The following is a 17422-nucleotide window of genomic DNA, read 5'->3' on the forward strand; positions in this document are numbered from 1 at the left end:
ACCTCTGTTTTTTTTTTTTTTTTTTTTTTTTTTTTTTTTTTTTTTTTTGAGGCAGGGTCTCGCTCTGTCACCCAGGCTGGAGTATTGTGTCAAAATTATGGCTCACTGCAAACCCCAACCCCTGAGCTCCAGTGATCCTCCTCCCTCAGCCTCCCAAAGTGGTGTAATTACAGGTGTGAACCACCATGTCCTGCTTTAAATACTTTTGCAACAAGGTGGGGCATAAGTTAGATAAACAAATATAGGACAATAACCCTAGACATGTTTTTCCTTTGTGAAATGGGATTGAGAAATGGGGTTTTCTCAGTGGTAGCTGTGGTGGAAACAGCCGATCATGGTATTGAGGGATACTTTACATTGATAATGCTGCTGTGAAAACTCACACCTTAGCAGATCACTCAAAATCAGCTTTAGCTTTGGTCCGAGGCTGTCCTGCGTGTAGTGCAGATATTTAATGAAGGGATGGCTTTTTGTTTCCTGAGTTTTTTAAAGATTATGTGGCAGCCTTGCCAAAGGAGGAGGAGTACTTACCCTGCATGTGGAACATTTATTTGTATCCATGAAGCTTATTAGTGGCTAAAGCAGCATCTTCACTGTGCAAGTATTGTGCAGTGTTTAATAAAAACAGCCTTGGGCTCTGATCTGGGCCTTACTGCCTTCTAACCTTGGGTGAGTCAACCAACAAGCTTTGCATTTCTGTCTTCATTTCTCCAACTCTGTGGAGCCTGCAGAACTGTTCAGAATCATTAGCAGATTCAGCCCCCTTGCAGACTGTTGGTCTTTCCTGTTTCTTTGTTTCCATTGGGAGCTCAAACAGATCTTCAAAGAAAGTGATCTGTGTGAAAGTACTTTGAGAATTATAACATGCTATTGTGTGGTTACCAAACCACGCACACACCACACTTCCTAAAAGGAAATAGTTGGGCAGCAAAAACAGTAATGAGTCTGTAAGCAACAAATGAAAGTACTTATTGGTCCAGAATGGTTGAGGAGAAACCTGAGATGCGAGGGGTTGTGTCTGCGTGACAGGACAGAGAGTCCCAAGAATTCCTTTTTGTTTTTGATTTATCAGAGCTGCCAGGCCTTTGCTTTTCCTATTTTGATTAAGAAGGACATTTATACTCTCACACTGGCAGAGTTTGTCTTTTTTGCATCTGGGCTTTCCATTTGATTTCTCAGTGTCTCTTTTCCTGTCCGTTACATACTAGCAGAACCTCCTTTTAAGGCTCATTTGTGATTGTGCTGAACTTTTTGTTTTCTCCTTTTTCTATAGAGGCCATTCCCCTTGAAAGGTCTTTAAAATGTAACCTGCCAGGTACCTAAAGATTGAAATTGTTTAGGTAGAAACAATGTATAATTACATATAGATCTGTGATACTAAATATATTCTGCTGATCCTCAAAACTTAAAGTAATGGTACTTTCCAGCTTTCCACAAAGCATCAGAGGTACAGACTCTTTGTGTCTGCCCTTCCAACTCAGAGTAACTAAAAATGAGCTCTCTGGCAGAGCGCGGTGGCTTACGCCTGTAATCCCAGCACTTTGAGAGGCCGAGGCGGGCAGATCACAAAGTCAGGAGATCGAGACCATCCTGGCTAACACGGTGAAACCCCCGTCTCTACTAAAAATACAAAAAATTAGCGCCTGTAGTCCCAGCTACTCAGGAGGCTGAGGCAGGAGAATGGTGTGAACCCGGGAGGTGGAGCTTGGAGTGAGCGGAGATCGCCACTGCACTCCAGCCTGGGCGACAGAGCAAGACTCCTTCTCTAAAAAAAAGAAAGAAAAAAAAAGCTCTCTGTGCCTGTGAGGCTCTCCCAAGTCACTGGGAGCCTGGGTAAAGGGCACAAGAAAAACCACAAACCCCACTGACATGGAGCCTCTCTGGAGCTGGAGGTTGAATTATAAATCAGTTCTTTTTTTGTTTTGTTTCTGAGACAGAGTCTTACTCTGTCACCTAGGCTGGAGTGCAGTGGTGTGATCTCAGCTCACTGCAACCTCCGCCTCCCTGGTTCAAGAGATTCTCCTGCCTCAGCCGGGGACTGACTGTAGCTGGGACTACAGGCACGTACCACCATGCCCCGCTAATTTTTGTATTTTTGGTAGAGACCAAAAATTTGGTATTGTTGGCCAGGCTGGTCTCAAACTCCTGACCTCAGGTGATCCGCCCGCCTTGGCCTCCCAAAGTGTTTGGATTACAGGCGTGAGCCACCGTGCCCAGCCATAAATCAGTTCTGTCCACTTAATAGAGAGTTACTCAGCTGTAGTTGTGCTAGGCACAGTTCTGGGCACTGAATGTCTGGCACGGAGCAGAGCAAGGGCTGGTCCCTGCTCTCACAGAGCATGCATTCCAATGGGACCTGTAGGGCGATGCCAATTCCCCCATATTCCATTGAAATCCTTAGTCCTCCCTTGCCTCTGCAAGTGAAGGGAGATCTTAAAGCAAGATGGAAAATGAGCATGGCTTGGATTGTATTAATTTAATTTCTTTTTTCTTTTCCTTCCACCCACCCTCTCTTCCCACCCCCGACCCCACCTCTTTTTAAAGAGAAGTTGATTCATGTTCTAAAACAGGAGGATAGTACTTAGTGCTGACCAGAAAGTGGCATGAAAAGCCGTCTCTGGCACCAAAGTTTTCCAAATACCTGGCCTCCTCTAAGTGAGAGTGTTGTAGAGAAGGAGCTATTGTTGAAGCCAGTCTCCTGTGCACAAGACTCAGAGTGACATTCCTTGTGAAACAACCATTGTGTATAGACTAGGTCTGAAGTGATTCAGGGTCTGTGTCCATAGGATAGATTTATGCTAGGAAATAATATCAGGGTCCATCAAAGTTGCTTTGAAGTAAATTGCTGCCTCCATTGCTCTTCCCTGATCTGAAGCAGTTATTTTAGTGGTGGGATGAGGCATTTTCCATAGTGGACAGTGTAGGCACCAGGCCCAGGAGGTGAGTCCAGGGGGCCTGGAAAAAAAGCACGGGCTAATCCTCCATGATTAGCACCATCATTCTCTTACAGCGTGTTTGCCTGACATGTCCTGATTCCGAAAATACAGATAAGAGCTCTACCGTGTCTGGATTTCCCTCCGTCAGAGCCATGGGGGATCTGTCTTTCTCCTGGCTACCTCATTTATTTTATTCAACAAGTATTTATTGCACTCCTACTGTTACTATCAGGACTGGCTGGGGTCTTTTGCTAGGGTGGAAGAGGAGGGTACAACAGTTTGTTTTTTTGGAGGGATACGGGACGTATATACAAAAAGTGAATGTATTTGGTTCTTTTGTGCTTTCAAGTTCATAGGAATGCTAACTGCTGGCCATTTGATGTCTGAGTCCTTTGGGTTTAGGTCTAGAGGTCAATATCAGATCCACTAAAGAGCTAGTGAAAAGTCACTGAATTGGGAAATGCTCCCTAGAGACATAAATATATCACTCTTGTGTTTGAGGGCAGTACAGGTAATCCTTACCATCAGAGTCTGTGTGGCTCCTGAATTCCTGTAGCATGTTCAGATGCCATGTTGTCAGAATATCTGGTTTCTGAATTTTGGATAGCGAGTAGGAAGAAATAGAATGTTAAAGGACATCAGCCTTATCTCAAAGTATCCACATTTACTCAGTGTCAGTGTTTGGATAGTGAATATTGACTCTGAGAGTTGCACTGGCACGAGGATGTCCCAGTGTTCAGGAGGGGTAGCAAGTGATGCTGCCGTTTGACACAAGACTTTGTGGAGGAGATTCTTGTGGAGCTGGGTCACATTTGGCTGGGCAGAGATGAGTGTTGGTTGTGGAGTTGGCTTGAGAGCAAGGTGCAGAGAGGAGGCCTGAGTTTGTGTTTGTGCACTGACAGCCTTACAGAGTTTAGGGAGGTGCTTTGTGACGACACCTGAGTCAGGAAAGTTCTGGGAAGCCCTTAAGTGCTTCTGCAGTTCTTGGACTAATATCAGCGTTCTTGAGGAAGCAGTGTGGTGCTGAGAGGCAGGGTGTTGCACTTCTCGGGAGAGGGAATGTGGGTGGTGCTGGGTTAATCTTGAGGGTTCTGTGGAGTCGTTCAGGAGACTCTTCTCTCCCAGGGAGCCAAGGGCCTGCCAGCATCAGATGGGAACAGCTTGGCAGGGATTTGAGCTAACGCAGCCTGGACCAGAAGGACTCTGCTTTTCAGAAGTTTTGTTTTGTTGTTTGTTTTTTGCCAGTTTTTAGCTATTGCTCTGAGTATGGATCTCTTCTTGCCTCCTGTACTACAAATTGTCTTCAAAACTTAAATTAGACCAAAAGGAATAATTTTCACCTGGTATGTGTCTCCATTTCAGTTGATTCAGCTAGCACTGAATTGGCTGTGAGTAAAATGTGCATGTGATGTCAGTGTTCTTTTTTTTTTTTTTTTTTTTTAAGATGGAGACTCACTATATTGCCGAGGCTGGAGTGCAGTGGCCCAACCTTGGCTTACTGCAACCTCCGCCTCCCAGGTTCAAGCGATTCTCCTGCCTCAGCCTCCTGAGTAGCTGGGACTACAGGTGCCCGCCACCACGCCCAGCTTATTTTTGTATTTTTAATAGAGAAGGGGTTTCACCATGTTGGCCAGGCTGGTCTCGAACTCCTGACCTTAAGTAATCCGCCTGCCTTGGCCTCCAAAAGTGCTGGGATTATAGGCATGCACCACCGCGCCCAGCTGACTTCAGTATTCTTGATGGAACAAGAATGATTCAATAGTTGTAAAATATTAATATTTAAATTAAAGTTGCCATGTTTACTCTGTTGAGTAAGAGCATGGGTTTAGGAAGCCCACAACTGGGGTTCATATTTCAGCCTGGTCACTCCTAGCCATGTGACCTTGGGCAAGTTATTTAACCTCTCTGGGCTTTATTTCTTTGTGTATAACAGTGAGGCTAATAATAATTGTACCCATTTCATAGAGTTTTTTGAGGTTTATTTTATTTATTTATTTATTTGAGACAGAGTTTTGCTTTTGTCGCCCAGGCTGGAGTGCAATGATGCAATCTCGGCTCACCCCAACTTCCACCGCCAGGGTTCAAGCGATTCTCCTGCCTCAGCTTCCTGAGTAGCTGGGATTACAGACTTGTGCCACCACGCCTGGCTAATTTTGTATTTTTAGTAGAGATGGGGTTTCTCCATGTTAATCAGGCTGATCTCAGACTCCTGACCTCAGGTGATCTGCCCACCTCGGCTGGGATTACAGGTGTGAGCCACTGTGCCTGGCCATGAAGTTTAAATGAGATGGTAATATAAGACACTTAGCCTGCTGCCTGACACATTGTAACCATTTGATAAGTGTTCATAAACAAACAACACAGAAAGAGGCCAAATGACCCTTAAAGCTGCTTGACACCCAGGGCTCTCGTGTGAAATGAGCTTTGGTATAGCAGAGCAAGGCTGCAGAGTGCGATTGGAACACCCTTGGACTGAACCTGGATCCAGTTCTGGTTCTGCCCTTGACTAATTGTGGGATTCTACACAAGTCACTTAATCTGCCTGTATATCAATTTTCTAATCTTTAAAATGATATACGACATGATGATGATGATAGCTTATTAGCTGGTAAAGAGTGCCAGGCACTATGCTAAGTGCTTTGCATGGCTTATCTAATTGAATCCTCATAACTACCTTGGGGGAAGATACTGTTAGTATCCCTGTGTTACAGATGGGAAACCAAAGCTCAGCAGTTTGGTTACTTGTCCAGGGTCACCTCACCAGTAAAAGTAAAGCTGGTCTCATTTGGTAGTCTGTGATTCTCTATGTGTCAGATGTTAGTAGTTGCATACATTTGCATTTAATTTTTCTAATCATGATTACATTTTGGCTAATGCTTCATGGGTTGTCTTAAGGAAAACACTTGGGAGTAAGTTTGGGATTTGAGGCTAAATTGTAGTTAATAAGCATTTAAAGGCCAGGTGTGGTGGGTGGCTCACACCCATAATCCCAGCACTTTGGGGGGGCTGAGGCGGGAGGATTACATTAACTCAGGAGTACTCAGGAGTTCAAGGCCAACCTGGGCAATGAAGTGAGACCATCATCTCTGAGGAAAAAACCCAAAAAATTAGTCTGGCATCCTGGTGTGTGTCTGTGGTCCTGACTATTCGGGAGGCTGAGGTGGGAGGATCACCTGAGCTTGGGGAGTTCAGGACTGCAGTGAGCTGCAATTGTACCACTGCATTCCAGCATGGGTGACAGAGCAAGACTGTCTCAAGGAAAGAAAAAAAAAAGTATTTATGGAGTGTCTAGGTATTCCTGGGGAAGAGTGGATTCCTCTTCCCCCCACCCCAACATTCTTATTAAATAAAGTCTTATCTGAGGTGGTTTGAACTTGTGCAAAGCAAAGCTGTGTGTAAATACTACAGTGTAGAGGCTTTTCTCGGCAGACCTTGAATGGACACCTCTGCAGCCAAACATTTGGGTGGAAAAACAGGTATGTTTTGCAGCTGGCTACAGACCTTTCTGAAGCACTCTCTGAAGTGATGTTCTGGTGTTTCAGGGCACTGGCAGCCTCTATATTTGTTAGTGCTAGGGAGCGGAGCAACAGGGTTGAGATACTGAAAACTAGAGCCACAAGTCTTGGGTTGGTGTTTGCTCTTTCAACTAACTCTTCAACTTGGTTTCCCAAAGCCCGCTTTCAGCTGTAGTATGGTGTAGGTCAGTTTTCCATTTTACAGTGTTGTTTGGGAGACTGACCCAAATAGAGACTTTGGTCTTTGACTTGGCAAGAGCAACCTTTGGCTTTGCTTTGCTGGCCTTGAGCTGTACAGGTGTTCTGGCCTTTACATTTGGGGGAAAGGTGATGTAGTGACAGACAACTTGAGTGGCTGCTTAGATACTTTACTTTCTTTTAGGGAGTTAAAGTGCTGGTTTCAGAAGGCGCATGAGTATCAACAAGGGCAATAGTGTGCAGTTTTTCCTCTATGGAGGACTCGAGAAGTAGTCCCTGGCTGGATTTATAACCAAGGGTTCATATTTTCCTCCTGCCTGTGGAAGTGATATAATAAGGAAGGCATTCTCTGTGCTGCTGTATTTTTTTTATAGCAGAAGCTGTTGTGGGCCATGCCACCTCTCCAACCCCAGAGTTAGAACGTGAATCAGCAAAATCGGAGCTAGAGCTCTGTCTAATCATCTGTGTATCCTTTAACCACTAAGATTTATATTTTGTGACTAATGATCTTGTGCTGGAAGTGCCATCTCCCACACAAGTCCCCAAAGAAAACTGGCTGTAAGGGCTGTGACTTAGAAACCAATTTTTCCCCCTCTCGTTTTTCCTGCAGGATCTATCTTGGGATCCCATGGCTTTCTTTACTGGGCCCTGGGGCCCCTTCACCTGTGTACGCAGAGCACTGAGCCATCGCTGTTTCAGGTAACTTCCCATTAAGTTCTTAAAACTGTCTTTGTGTAAGCTTCCTATCAGGGCTGGGTGTTATAGTGACTAGAACAGGAGTAAAAACTCAGGGAGGTAAGCATGGAGTTGGGAAAAGCTAAAGGGATCAGGCCGAGCTGGCTTGGTTGGTCTGGTCACAGGATGGGGGATAGGTAAAGAGGTGATGATGCTGTTAGAAGTGCGACGGGGAATGGCATATTGTGGAAACTTTTACTCTTCAGTCCTTGCAAGACTCTTAGAGTGAATCTGACATCTCTCAACCCTATCATTCCCCTAGAGCATTAAAATCCTCTCTTTTAAAAATGAAATTTTTTGAATTACAAAAATAATACATGCTTATTACCAAGAACTTGAGCATGATAGAAGTGTGACACCCTCCTCTTCTTATAGATGCTAAGCCAGGAGAGCACAGGAGGCATGCCCGTTGGCAGACATGCCTCCTGGCCCTGTCATGCCCTCATCCCACAGGTGTTTCCTGAGCACCGCACCTGGGGTTGGCCATACAGAGATGAATGAGAGTTGCTTCCTGTCCTGAAAGAATTCTCACTGTCAGCCATAGGAGCAAACTTGAAAATAAGTAACTCTAAGAAAATGTGATAGAATATTTTAGTAGAGGATTGTACTTTGGATGGTCTCTCATAGGAGCTCCTAGTGGAGAAAGAGGAGGAGAAAGAGTGGAGGCAGTCTTCTCAAAAGGGAGGTGGGGGCAGATCCTGTTTAGGCCTTCAGGAAGAATTGGGAGGAAGGGTGTGCTTGGGGAACTCCAGTAGTTCCTGGTTGCTCCTGCCCAGAGTGGTAGGATGTGTGGCCTTAGAAGGTAGGTAAATTGGGACAAGATTGTTGACAGTGTAGATGGTGGGGAGTAGCATCACTTTTATATTCTTTTCTTATGGTTCTTTCTTTTTTTCTGTTTTTTCTTTTTTTTAGACGGGAGTCTCGCCGTCTGTCGCCCTGGCTGGAGTGCAGTGGGCTGATCCAGGCTCATGCAAGCTCCGCTCCCGGGTTTCCGCCATTCCCTGCCTCAGCCTCCCGAGTAGCTGGTGACTACAGGGGTGCCGCCACCTTGCGGCAGTTTTTTGTATTTTTTTCAGTCAACGAGCATGAGGTGTTCACCGGGTTAGCCCAGGATGATCTCGATCTCCTACCGCGTGCATCCGGCCGTCTCGCCCAAAGTGCTGGGATTACAGGCTTGAGCCACCACGCCCGGCCCATCACTTTTATATTCTAAAGAGAGCTCTTTGTCGGCAAAGTGAAGTGCAGTGGGAACCAACTAGGACAGTAATGTCACAGTCTTGGTGCAAGAGAGTGAGCTGCTCAATGAAGGAAGTTGTTGGCGGGATTGGAGAGAAAGGACATAGGTGCTTAGCGGGTGATATTAACAGGACTTGGTGGCCAGTTGATGTTGGTGGAGAGAGGTTTATGGCTTGGGTTCTGGTGCTGCTGGAGAAGCCATTATCTAGATAAGAAGTGTAGCAGCAGGAGGAGGTTTGCAAGGGGAGGCAGTGAGGTCAGTTTGGGACCTACTGAGTTTGCAGTATCTATAGAGTAGGGAGTTGAGGAGAGTGGAAATGTATGGAACTAGAATATAGAAGAGAGGTGGGGCTGGAGATGGAATTTACTAGTTGGCAGCAATGCTAATGGGTAAGATTGCCTAGAGTAGGCATAAAAAAACAAGAGAAGAGGTCCTAGGATTACCATGTGGAAACACCAGCATCAGGTGCTAGCATCAGGAAAATAGGAATCCTACTGTAATCGTCTTGTTTAATAATACCTTGTCTGTCTTTAATAAATACTCTCTAAAAAATTTTTTTTCTAATGAGGAAAAATGTATTAAAAGATTGTTACCTTGACTTTTTTCCAGTTTTTGCTATGTTGTGTCAAGGACTTCCCTTTGCAAACTTACCCGTATCTTCTAGTTCCCAGCAACATGTAAATAAGAAAATTAGGGAATGGTGTATTCTGGGGAAGCAGGTTTTTCAGGATAGGCAGTGGATGAAGCCTAGCCCATAAGGGATTCCTTTAAGTCCTCAGAGTCCTTTTGGAAAGCAAAGGTTTTAAGTTAGGCTGCTGTGAAGTTCATTGTCACATTGGGTTCTCTTTAAAACTCATCCAAATTGAGATCTTGACACAACAGCAGAAGCTCTCAATTGTGAGGAAACTGTTGTGGGTACAGATAAGTCTTCACAAAGTCCTGACTTTCTGTTGCTGCTCCTGGACAGCACTCTGCTGTGTGTGTGTTGCAGACATGTACTTTCTCCCTAGCCTTGACCTCTCAAAGAGGCCTGTGCACCCTCACCATGAGAGATACAGACTGCAGACTTTTTTTTTCTCCCACCAGCACCACTGGGAGCCTGAGTGCGATTCAGAAGATGACGCGGGTACGAGTGGTGGACAACAGTGCCCTGGGGAACAGTCCATACCATCGGGCTCCTCGCTGCATTCATGTCTATAACAAGAATGGAGTGGGCAAGGTGGGCGACCAGATACTACTGGCCATCAAGGGACAGAAGAAAAAGGCGCTCATTGTGGGACATTGCATGCCTGGCCCCCGAATGACCCCCAGATTCGACTCCAACAACGTGGTCCTCATTGAGGACGACGGGAACCCTGTGGGGACACGAATTAAGACACCCATCCCCATCAGCCTGCGCAGGCGGGAAGGCGAGTATTCCAAGGTGCTGGCCATTGCTCAGAACTTTGTGTGAGTTGAGCCCAGGCCTCTGGTTGCAGGAGGGCTCGTGAATGGAGCAGTTCTGAGAACCACACTTTTGCTAAGGGAGCTTGGGAGCCACATGGCTGCTCCCTTCACACTGGGTAACAGTGTAATGTCCTGTGGGAGAATAAATATATTCATTTATGTGTTCTTCCGGAGCTTTCTGGGATGTGGTGGGAAAATAAATGACACTGAAACAGTTGAAAGGTGGCTTACCCAAGTCTGGCCACACGGGGTAGCATTCTTTACATGGAGCAGCCTTGGTGCGAGGGTCTGAGCCCTTTTCTGGTTTGGACCCTGTGAGTTCATGCAGGACTGTCAGGCCCTGGAAAACTGAGGTACATACCAAATGCCAATTTATAAATGTACCATGGAGTCTGCCACTTTCTAACCAAAAGATACTTGTTTTTATTTTTCTCATCCCAAATATCCTCTTCCTGTATTAGTGGGCTTGAGGCTTTAAAAGGTTATAAAGATGACCGGGTTAGCGTGGAATAAGAGCAGAGAGGCTGATTTAATCTAGTGAACATTCCCTTTAGGCTGTAGTAAAGCCCAGACAGTAATTCTTTCTTTGTTCTGGATAGTCTGCCAGAACACTCCTCTGTGCCCAGTAGCAGCGCTTCCTTCCTGGACTGCTGGAGAAATGGATACATTCTTACATTTTGCAGATGACATAATCTTGGGCCTGTACAGGTGATTCAGCGACAGTTATCTTTCCTTCATCTGTTGGTCTGCTTGGGGAGATATAAAGGCTCCCTTAGTTTCTTTAGTGGAATCTCATCAACTTATTTATAAATTCTTTTTTTTTCCTTCTTTTTTGAGACGGAGTCTCACTCTGTCACCCAGGCTGGAGTGCAGTGGCATGCATGATCTTGGTTCACTGCAACCTTCACCTCCCAGGTTTAAGCAATTCTCCTGCCTCAGCCTCATGAGTAGCTGGGATTACAGGCATGCGCCACCACACCTAGCTGATTTTTGTATTTTTAGTAGAGACGGGGTTTCACCATGTTGGTCAGGCTGGTCTCGAACTCCTGACCTTGTGATTTGCCCTCCTGGGCTTCCCGAAGTGCTGGGATTACAGGTGTGAGCCACTGTGCCCGGCCCTTTTTTTTTTTTTTTTAAATTCATTTAGAATACCTTAGGTAGTTAACTCATTAAATGAATAATCTCAGTGGCTTCTGAGAGTCAGAGTAGGATAATAATTAGGAACACAGGCTCTTATAGCCAGACTGTATGGGTTTGAAGCCTGACTCTACCACTTAGTGACTATGGGCAAATTATTTTACTTTTCTGTGGCTCAGTTTCCTTATCTAAAAGGGGATGTAATAATGGTACCTACTTGATAGAATTGTTGTGAAGATTAAATGAGTTTGTACCCGTAAGTGCTTAGAACAATATCCTGGCAATAATAAGCACTCAGGCTGGGCATGGTGGCCCATGCTTGTAGTCTCAGCTCCTCAGGAAGCTGAGGTAGGAGGAGCACTTGAGCTCAAGAGTTGAGTCCAGCCTTAGCAACATGGCAAGACCATGTTGCTAAAAAAAATGCAAAAAAAAAAAAACAACACTCAATAGGTACTTTTAGAAATAGGAATTAGGTATTTCCTATTGTCACGACTGCATGGGTCAGCACTGAGAAAACAAAGGTGAGTAAAAGCAGGTGTGGCCCTTGCCTTCCTGGAGCTTATAGAGTCCCAGGGGAAATCAACATGAATCAATTCCTCAAGTGCAAAGTCCCAAGTGTAGCAAGGGTCAGTGATAAAGGAGCTAGAGTTTTTCGGTGGGATCAGAGGCAGCTTCCCTGAGGAAGGATTGCATCAGCTGCAGTCCGAATATGTACAGTGATAGAAGTCCGTAGTGGTTACCTGGGGAGTAGGGAAGGTGTAGACTGGAAAGGGGAAAGAGGGAACCTTCTGGGTCTTAGGAATGTTCTAAATCTAGATCTGTGTGGGAGTTCCATGAGGATAGACATCTGTAAATAATTATTGAGCTGTATACTTTAGTGCACTTCACTCATAGTGAAATAAATGAATAGGCATTAGCTAGGTGAGAGAAGAGGAGGAAACATTGCTGGTAGAGGGAAGGGCATGTGCACAAACCCTGTGACAGGAGGGAATGGGATAAATGCCAGGTCTAGAAGAAAAAGCCATTGTGGCTGGAGCCACAAGAGGGATCATGGTGTGGGTTGAAGCCAAAAGAGGAGTGGGGCTTTATGAGCCCTTGGAAGATTTTCCTCATGCTGAGGGCATTGGGATGCTGTTGGAGAGTAATTTAGCAAGTGGAGTAAGGCTGGTGAGAGGGGAGACATGGTTAGATTTGCTCTGCAGAGAGATCCTCAGGGAGGTCAGAAGGGATGAGTGTGTGCTTTGCAATAGACTATATGTGCGGTGATAATATGGACCGGGGTGGTGGTGGAGGGCAGTGGGCATCTTTAGGAGGTGGAGTTGACTTGGTAATGGGTTAGTAATGGGGAATAGTAATGGGGAAAGGCCGGGGATGGGTCTGAGGTTTCTGGCTTCTATGCCTGGATGGTTGGTCGTGTTGAACATGGAGCTAGGCTGGAGGATTAGGGAGGAAGAGCAGTTGTGGGCAAGCTGAATGGAGGTGCCTTTGAGACATTGAAGAGATGTTGAGTAGGTAGCTGGATATAAATCTCTTAAATTGAAATAACGCTGAGGACACTGAGTTTCAGAGGTAAGAGGTGATTTCTCAGGGTTCTACAGCTAGTAAGTGGTCAAGCTGGTCTCAGAGCTGGATCCTGTGACTTCCAACCCAGGGTCCTCCCACAACATCATTGGGTCTTCCTTTCGTAGTTGATGAGTCTACTCCATCTTGACCCAATTCTTACTAGCTGTGAACCTAGAGGCTGATGTTCTGATTTTCCTGAGTTCTGTGGGCACACCTTGGAGCCTGTTGCCCACTGAGCCTTGACTGCAATGAGGCAGAGGCTCTTAGTTTTACATCTTCCATTGGAGGAGCACATCGCTCCCCAGGGCTCCTCTGACTAAGCCTGATTCAAGGTACTCTGGGTATTTTAGGAGCTAATATCCTCTCCTTCTGGCCCTCTGGAAGGGCTGACATGCTCTGCTGCAGTGGTTGGATGTGGTCAAGGAGGAGGAATCATTGAAACCAGGGCCTGCTTTGCCAGTGCTGAGTGTTTCTCTCCAGTGGCAGCAGCTGGTGCTCAGCAAGTTCTTAATGTCCCTGCTTTCTGTGCTACTTCCTAAAGGCTGTGGGAGGTAGAGAGCCCTGGCCTGAGGCAAAGGGAAGGTGGAATTGTTCTCAGCCTGGCACCACTTGCTCAAGGGCTGGACCTTTGCTCTCACTGGGGCAGCTTGACCCAAGCTGCCCTCTGGCTTCTCAGGTTGTTTGCTTTCTGGGGTCAGCCTCACTTCTTCCTCTGCCCTTAGTCAGCAGGAAGTGTCTTCCTTTCACGTCCTTGCAGGGTGCTGCCTCCCCTCACCCGCCTCCCTGCTGTTGAGGTTTGCCAGAGTCATTCAGATGACTCTCCTCTGTCCTCGCTGTCCCCTGCTCTGGTCTTCATGGACTTAAACCCTCTTCCCAAGGTGTTCTGTGCTGACCACTGGAAGGCTGTGGTTTCAACAAAGTCTGTGGCCAGGGCCTGTGACGCAGGCCCTTGCAGCACAGCCCAGAATAGCCTCGGCTTTGCTGCTTTTCCAGCTGCCCTATCACTTTGCAGGCTGGGATCTAATTTGCTGTCCACCCTCTCCACCCCAGTCTCTCAGCCAGTGCTGCTTTCTTTGCCCATAAAATATTTATAATCACAGATTATGTTTCCCTATGAGTATAAACTTGCTTTTGTTGTTTTTCCCCTTCTGTGCCCTTAAGAATCTGCCCCTGACAGGCCAAAGGGCTTTATTCTCTGGGTTCATGGACTTCATCACACTTTCTTGGCTGAAGTGGCTGGCTCCATTCATGGTCCTACTTCCTCTGCTAGACCACTGCTGAAGAAATGTGAGAAAAGAGCTCTAGGTTAGTAATTGTAGTCAGAGACCTGGGTTCCAGATGGAACCCTGCTGCTTACTGGCCACAGCCTCTCGAGTTGGGAGCTTATTGCTCGAGGGCTTGGTGCTCAGGACCTCTGGCCAATGGGTGTGACTCCTAAGGACAAGCCACATTGAGGGATATGCCCTTGGCTGCTGATGAGGTGAGGGGGGACCTGGCCAAAGCGTGTGCAGAGAGGCCTTGCCACCATCAGCACTCCTGAAGCTAGTCACCTCTGGCACAGATGTCCAGTCCACTTCCTGTGTGCCTTTGGGAAGTAGCACAGAAAGCTGGGAAATTAAGAGCCACTAAGTACCAGCTGCTGCAGCTGGGGAGAACCACTCACCACTGAGTTTCTCGCCTGAAATTCTCAAGCCCAGCCTTGCACTTAGGAGGGCAGTGGCCACTGTGAGGCAGAATTCACTGGAGGTGTGCCTCCTCCTCTGTCAGAGTGAGGAGGAGGGCCAGGGCTGGGGGGTCTCTCCGGGGGTGAGATCCTACTGTGCAGGCGGGAGCCCAAGGCCATTCTGCTCCAACCTCCCTGGATGCAGCCTCCTCAGTGTCCTTGCTCAGGCCTCATTGCCTTTCTTGGCCTCTTCTCATGGTCTTTGATTTTCTTTCTCTGGCTGAGAAATCTTGTTTTTGACAAAAATTGTTTAATACTGTACTCAAATGCTTAACTGAAATTCGAATCTGTACCAGCAGCTGCATTTCTTTTCTTCCTCTAATTTTGTAATTCAGACTTAAAATCGTGGGACTTTTGTTTTATTCTTTCCCACTCGGAGGATGGTAACAGATCACAATTCAGTTCTTCCCAGCATTTTGGACACCTTCTTGCTGAATTATTTTGCCAAATATTAGTAATTTTCTGAATTATTTGGGCTTCCTGGGCTGAAAGTGGTGATGAGTTTGCTTCTCAACTTTCAGTATAAAGATGGTGATTCCCAGCTAGATTTGGAAACAGTAATAATCTGTTGTCATTTGCTTGATATTATGGCAGGCTGTTTCATAAGACACGCCACAGGCATTTTTAAAATGAAAATTAAACTTATTTTATTTTGGGAGTTTCTTAAGAACTCCTGAATAATTGTGATACCTTTGGATATTATGAAACCTTGATTGGCAACTGATTTGAGGCCAAGTGTTTACACACTCAATAGAGACAGTTCTTGGCCAATCTGGACTGATGATCCAGTGTGTGATGACAGCTGCTCTCCCTGCTCCCCGCTGAGATCCCTGTTGATTGGCACCAGTTCTCGCGGGGCTGCCCAGCACAGGAAGAGGAGAGAAAGAGAGACCTTTGGGTGCTGGCCTTCTCAAGGGATACTACACCTGGCCTCCAGTGGGCTTCCCAGGCAGGGAGTGGGCTGTGCTGCCCCATGCCCACAGGCTAACCCAGTGCCCTTCCTGGCTGGCCATGGCTAATGTCTGCAAAGAGGCAGGCACACATGGGTCAGGGAGCCAGGGCTTTCATTTGTCCATGTGTCTCACTGGCGTCCTGTCAACCAACTGCGTTAACTTACCAGTTTGCTGCCAGGTCTGGTAAAAGGTTTGCAGGTAAAGAAGGATGAAATCCTTGTCTGAAATTAGGTTTCAAGGTTATCTCTGGATTTTGTTTCTCCAGGCTGGGTCCCCATAATTGAGGGCGAGGCTTTGTTGGAGTTAACTCACCTATGGCCTCAGAACAGTTTATATGAAAACAAAGCTGAAGTGGATTCCCACCATGGTGGTTTGGACCATTCATGATGACCATGTCGACTTGGGGGACTGAGGAGCCACCCACTTTTCATATATGAGAGTAACAGAACTCGAGTTTTCTCATGCCCAGTCCAGCTCTTTTCACTGCATCTGGCTGTGACATAATACACAGTTTCACTCTGTTGCCCAGGCTGGAGTGCAATGGCGTGATCTCGGCTCACTGCAGCCTCCACCTCCTGGGTTCAAGCGATTCTCCTGTCTCAGCCTCCCGAGTAGCTGGGATTACAGGCGCCTGCCACCACACCCAGCTAATTTTTGTATTATTAGTAGAGAGAGGGTTTCAACATGTTAGGCTGGTCTTGAACTCCTGAGACCTCAAGTGATGTGCCCACCTTGACCTCCCAAAATGCTGGGATTACAGGCGTGAGCCACCACATACTTTTGAAATGGGGCCTGAAAAATTCTTTTGAATGGGGCCATACCTGTCCAGCCTGCAGAGGCAGGAAGCAGCATTGCTTGTGAGGAGTTGAGAGAACCTCAGCTGCACTGAGGAGCAGGACTTCCCAAGGCATGTGGACCAGGTGGTTGGAGTATGTGGTGCTGGTGGGTCGGAGGGAGGCAGGATGCTTGTGAGCTGAGGTCTGAAACCTCTCTGACCCCTGCATTCCTCACTGGGTCTGAGAGCTTCAGAGCCCACCTTGCTGCTTTTTCTTTCTTCTGAGTAGGCGCTTCCTCACTGGGATCCACGTGATTTCTGAACCCCCCTGGCAGACCTCTACCTCTGTGTAGCACTTTCCAGTTTGCAGAGTGCCTTTACCTTTTAGTCCTAGAAGGTTTCTTCCAGCGTAGAACTTCTGTGACTCCAGGCCTGGTGACAACTCTGAATAGTAGGTAGGGCTGGTGTCCCTGTTTTAAAGATAGGAAACAGGAAGTAAGTGGTAGAGTTGGGCCAGTGTTCTCTTTCCTCTGTGGGGCCCCGGCTGAGCCCTGTTGCTCCTCAGCATAGCACTTCTTACAGCACTTTGAAATTGGGCAAGCCCGTGGCTCAGGGGCGGTCTCTGTCTTGTTCATAGTTCTGTCACTGATGCTTAGTAGCTGCACAGAAATATGAGAGCTGAAAAGTTAAAATTTGTATTCTCAATTTAGGAGTCGCATATAGACATCTAGTATAGGGGTTGGTAAAAATTAAGACATTATGGAGTGTCTACAAGGACCCGTGGTGGACAGAGTTGCCTATCGCCACATAGATCCTTATCTCAAGGGCTTCACCCACGCTGGCCAGATGCCCAGTGTTTCCTGTTTCCCCATTACACTCCAGTTTATGACTCCAGTTTAAGGTATCCTATGATGTCTGTAACCCCTTAAGCTGGAGTGTGTTTTTACTTTTCATGTTTAGGGGGAAAAAAGCTGTACAAGAGATAAAGCAGTGGTTCTCAGCTGAGGACGTTTGGCAGTGCCTGGAGAGAGTGTTAGTTGTCACAACTAGGGGCAGCATCTAGTAGGTAGAGTCCGGGGATGCTGCTGGCCATGCTACATTGTGCAGAACTGCCCCACAACAAAGAATTCCCTGGCCCCAAGTGCTGACAGTCTTAAGGGTGAGTTAGGTAGGACCTGTTGTGTGTAAGGAGGACAGAGAGCAT

The 17422-nt window shown here is 46.7% G+C and overlaps 1 protein-coding gene across 4 annotated transcripts in view; it reads left to right on the forward strand.

Annotated features, from left to right (window-relative positions):
* Positions 1–10284, forward strand: part of MRPL14 (mitochondrial ribosomal protein L14) — a 14895-nt gene extending 4611 nt beyond the window's left edge. For all 4 annotated transcript variants that reach the window (XM_017878133.1, XM_017878130.1, XM_017878131.1 and 1 more), the window contains exons 2-3: positions 7260–7348; positions 9708–10284. In XM_017878133.1, coding sequence (XP_017733622.1) covers positions 7278–7348; positions 9708–10074 — 438 coding nt within the window. In that variant the 5' untranslated portion in view covers positions 7260–7277 and the 3' untranslated portion in view covers positions 10075–10284. The remainder of the gene's footprint in view (positions 1–7259; positions 7349–9707) is intronic.
* The last annotated feature ends 7138 nt before the right edge of the window (positions 10285–17422 follow it).

The sequence above is a fragment of the Rhinopithecus bieti genome, unplaced genomic scaffold, assembly GCF_001698545.2.
Source record: "Rhinopithecus bieti isolate Rb0 unplaced genomic scaffold, ASM169854v2 scaffold_9981, whole genome shotgun sequence".
Taxonomy (NCBI): domain Eukaryota; kingdom Metazoa; phylum Chordata; class Mammalia; order Primates; family Cercopithecidae; genus Rhinopithecus; species Rhinopithecus bieti.